Below are 1786 nucleotides of genomic sequence, written 5' to 3' on the forward strand. Positions count from 1 at the left end.
CCATCACTTCCACTGACCACCGGAAGGTCTTGACACCTGAGTCTCCAGTCACTTTCGCTAATAGCGACACGGGACTCTGCCTTATTGACAAGGAAGGAAGGAAAGGAGAGGAGGAGGGGAGGTGTTCGTGAATGTGACGCCTCTGAGTGATTCATCACAAGCAGAATCAAGTGATTTCTCGGAACCATTTCTTGTCAGTACATTCTGCTACCACACACCACACCTCCTCCAAATAGGCCTCAGGAAATGAGATGAGAATCCGTAAATTTGACAAGCCTAACCCATATTCACTGGGCTCAGGCCAAAGTAGGGGGAAGGAAAGGAGACAACATATCTTGAATAGGTGAATCAAATCAACCGAGCCCACTTGACAAGTCCTCATGATTGATAGGCTGTGTAAGAATCCGCACCTGACATACATGTAGGCCTTGCAGTTGCTGAATTCAAAGTACTCATCCCTAAATTTGAGGCAGAGGCACCGTTAGTGATATCCAGTGCAAAAGTGAGAATTAAATGCAATTTTAAAAAGAAGTCGAAGAAAATATTTAGCATAAATAATTGCAAAGTGGTTGCCAGTACCTACGAGTCAACCTGACACCCACTTTTGAAATTTGTTTTAAAAAGGTTACTTTTTGAATAAAATGTTTGCATTATTAACAAGTGATGGGCTTTCGTGTTATAAGGTATTAATGTTGGGGGCAGAAGAGGTTGGATTTAGAGAGAAAAGACTTCGGATTCGGGTTTTCACCGTCCTAGTCTCTAATGGGCAGACCTGACGGCATCCATCCTTGCGGCCAAAATTGTTGCCTTAGCGACATTAATGTTGTTTGTCGTAGCAGTACCCGCCAAAATGCCAGGCTCTGTAGTGGCGGGAAGGATGACGATTGTTGGACCATGGGCCAAAATCAAGAAGGGGAAGGTTTGGTCGAATCCATACATAGCATGCACCTGAGAAGTGACTTGCTCCTCAAAACAAACCAAAATGGCATGGAGCTTGCGGATGACGGTGTGACTGTCTGAACCGACGGAGTCAAAACTATCCCCCACGTCCATATTTCATCGGTTTTGGATGATACCACTGAAAGGAGGGCAATTGTGGTACTACAGCACACGCTGGTGGGAATCAACTGTGTCTTATTCACAGTCCGGTCCAACCATCGTTAATCCAGATGGAAGTCCACGGTGGTAGCGAATGCGTGACTGCGTGCGTGCAACAGTTTGTGATAATAGACGGAGACCTCAAACCCAAACCACAACCCACGGACTTCAGACAAAGTACAGTACCGTGCGCTGATGGTACGGGCAGTTGCTGACAGACGGTCGGACAATCGAATGGTCTGAATGCATTCATCTCCAAGATGGTCTGCCTTACCTCAGTCAGCCACCATTCCGATCACGGTGGTTACCAACACACATCACAACAGCGGGTCATTCTTCTAGGCATTTAGCCAACACGTGTAACACCACATTCTGGATGTTCGATGACAAGATCTTGCAGCAGTCGTGGAAATGGTAATCATTTAGAAATAATTGCAATTTTAAAGGATAGCAAGAGCTGGATACAAAGTCACCTGGTCACCTTCCAATAGTACAGAGAAGTTGACTGCGGACAGGATTTGAATGATCCTTTTGACACCGAAGACAGAAAGTTTATAAATCCCTTTATTAGAGATGAAGAAACTGGATCACCTTAAATAGCTTCACCGTCAAAATTGACATAAGAGCCGTAGGAACATGGCTGAGGGAAAAATGATGAGGTCTCATTTCGCCCCTCGTGCATTGCATT

The 1786-nt window shown here is 45.2% G+C and overlaps 1 protein-coding gene across 1 annotated transcript in view; it reads left to right on the forward strand. All coding sequences in view use genetic code 11, as the record gives it.

The window, feature by feature from the left end:
- Window positions 1-1694, forward strand: part of EGR_04976 (hypothetical protein) — a gene marked incomplete at both ends in the record, with an annotated part of 2332 nt that extends 638 nt beyond the window's left edge. The window contains 2 exons of the mRNA XM_024494225.1: window positions 625-683; window positions 1590-1694. Coding sequence (XP_024351319.1) covers window positions 625-683; window positions 1590-1694 — 164 coding nt within the window. The remainder of the gene's footprint in view (window positions 1-624; window positions 684-1589) is intronic.
- Window positions 1695-1786: the final 92 nt, after the last annotated feature.

This window comes from Echinococcus granulosus, assembly GCF_000524195.1.
Source record: "Echinococcus granulosus chromosome Unknown EG_S00034, whole genome shotgun sequence".
NCBI lineage: Eukaryota > Metazoa > Platyhelminthes > Cestoda > Cyclophyllidea > Taeniidae > Echinococcus > Echinococcus granulosus.